This window comes from Volvox carteri (genome assembly GCF_000143455.1).
Source record: "Volvox carteri f. nagariensis unplaced genomic scaffold VOLCAscaffold_152, whole genome shotgun sequence".
Lineage (NCBI taxonomy): Eukaryota > Viridiplantae > Chlorophyta > Chlorophyceae > Chlamydomonadales > Volvocaceae > Volvox > Volvox carteri.
Window position 1 is genome coordinate 55,424 of NW_003307695.1, and position 1,969 is coordinate 57,392.

At 60.5% G+C, this 1,969-nt stretch overlaps 1 protein-coding gene across 1 annotated transcript in view; it reads left to right on the plus strand.

Moving 5' to 3' along the window:
* Window positions 1-212: 212 nt before the first annotated feature.
* The window catches only part of VOLCADRAFT_108563 (uncharacterized protein), a gene marked incomplete at both ends in the record, with an annotated part of 7,623 nt that continues 5,866 nt past the window's right edge, over window positions 213-1,969 (plus strand). Inside the window, 2 exons of the mRNA XM_002959279.1 lie at window positions 213-748; window positions 937-1,959. Of these exons, the coding sequence (XP_002959325.1) occupies window positions 213-748; window positions 937-1,959 (1,559 nt within the window). The remainder of the gene's footprint in view (window positions 749-936; window positions 1,960-1,969) is intronic.

Genomic DNA, 1,969 nt, shown 5'->3' on the forward strand with positions numbered 1-1,969 from the left:
CAGGATAAGAGGGTCTTGGAGCTTACACTTAGGTGTCCAAAAGGCAGAGCTGCCCTCTTCCATACCAAGCTGCTGTCCCCAGCCCCTGAAATGGCAGTCATGAGCCGCCCGTCCAACACCTGGACCGCGGCAGGCTTTTATTCCAGCCGTTCCCACCGACAGAACCGGCCCACCAGCAGCTACGAGACCAGAACAGTCGTGTCGGCAGCTGCATGTGGTGCCTATTCGAGGCACACACGGAGGCCAATGTCGGGCGCGGGGCCACCGTGCGCTTCCGTGGCTACACCCAAGCAGTCAGCCAGCACTTCGTAAAGCGGAATGCAGGCAAGAGCCTGAAGGTCGGCGCCCGGGCTCTCAAGAAGACCCATCGGCATTTCGTCAGCGCGGGCAGTGTCATGCAGGCGATGTACAGGATGCTCCACCTTGGGACTCCACACAAGATCACGCAGAAGCAGTTCGATGAGGCGGCGCTCCAGACTGGGTGCAAGGGCCTGACTGCCTTTGCGGCCCTGCCGTACGTCAACCTGTCGTGCCTCTTCACCGTCTCCACCGGCCATGCCCTGCTGTTCGGAGTGGTCAGCGACTTTGTGGACTACACGCTGAGGTCGCTCAAAGACATCAAGCCAGCAGACCCAGATGCCAAGCTGGTCATGTCTCGTGAAGCACGCCAGCGGGTCGTGGCCTGCGGCCAGTTCCTGGTCGTGACTTCAGACTTCGGGCGGCGGTACAAATGCATCATGCAGTACTGGTGAGCACGGCCAGCACTGGGCAGCCGGCCACACACGGGGTTCGCTAATAGCCGAGAAAGCAAATATGACCAGGGGCTTGCCTGGAAAAAACACCTTCGTCTGTCAGAGAGTTTGCTACTCTACCTATGTAATGTACTTCTTCTAGTGACACGGTTGCTCACCACACTGCCCCCCTCCACCCATGCAGCAAGAGCTACCGCATGGAGGACTGGCTGCACTTCGTTGAGACGTTCTCCAGCTACATCTTCAAGGGGGACGTGCTGCCCAAGGCCTTGCGGGCCCTGTGTTGGAGCCTGTGCAGCACGGTCACGCACTACTTCTGGCCGCGGCCCCCCGATGAGACCCGTGAGCAGTTCCTGGTGGCAGCCAAGGCGGCTGCATGCAAGCTCAGAGCTTACACGACCAGGCTGGAGGAGTTGGAGGTGCCGGGCTACATGTTCATGGTCAACCTGCATATCTGCGTATGCTGGCTGTACTCTGACCTGCCGGTGGAACGCATGATGCAGCAAATGAAGACGCAAGGCGGAAGGATGGTGTCACAGGCACCCGAGAAGCACTACACGCAGTGGCTGTGCCTGATGCGGGCCTCCGAGTCGCTCACCGAGGCAGACCCCGGGACCGGGGCCAAACACACGACCAACCAGCAGCTTGAGAGGATGTTGGCACGGCGCGCAGTGAACACCGAGGCTGCCTGGTTTGATAAACCAGGAGCCAACGGTTACCTGCTTGGACGAGGCCACATGGTCTACCCGAGTCCAGAACGAGTGGCACAAGTCCGGGCAGCCATGGCGAGCCTAGTGCACTGGTATGCCCTGGCATTCGAGGATGTGGCTTCCTGGACATTGGGTCCCAGTGCGAGCTACGAACTGGACACGGACCGCCTGGATAGGGTTCTCATGTCTACACCACCTGACTGTCCCAAGGCCCGCTCCTTATTGCGTGCCGAGGCACTCGACGAGGAGCAGTACTTCGGGGCTGAGTATGGGCGCCAGCAGCAGCGGATCTCCTGCTGGGCATGCTACCAGGCAGAAGTCGGCAACGAGACTCGGACGTATGCGGCCTACCTCAAGCACTTCGTCCACCTGCCCGCAGAAGATGGCGCTCAGGATGTCCGATTCACTGTCGCAGATGTGTACTCGGGACAGGTGTTCAGCGAGGGGCTGGTGGTGGTCAACATGGCGGCCGCCCAGACAGCGAGGGCAGGCAGCCAGTGGGAGATG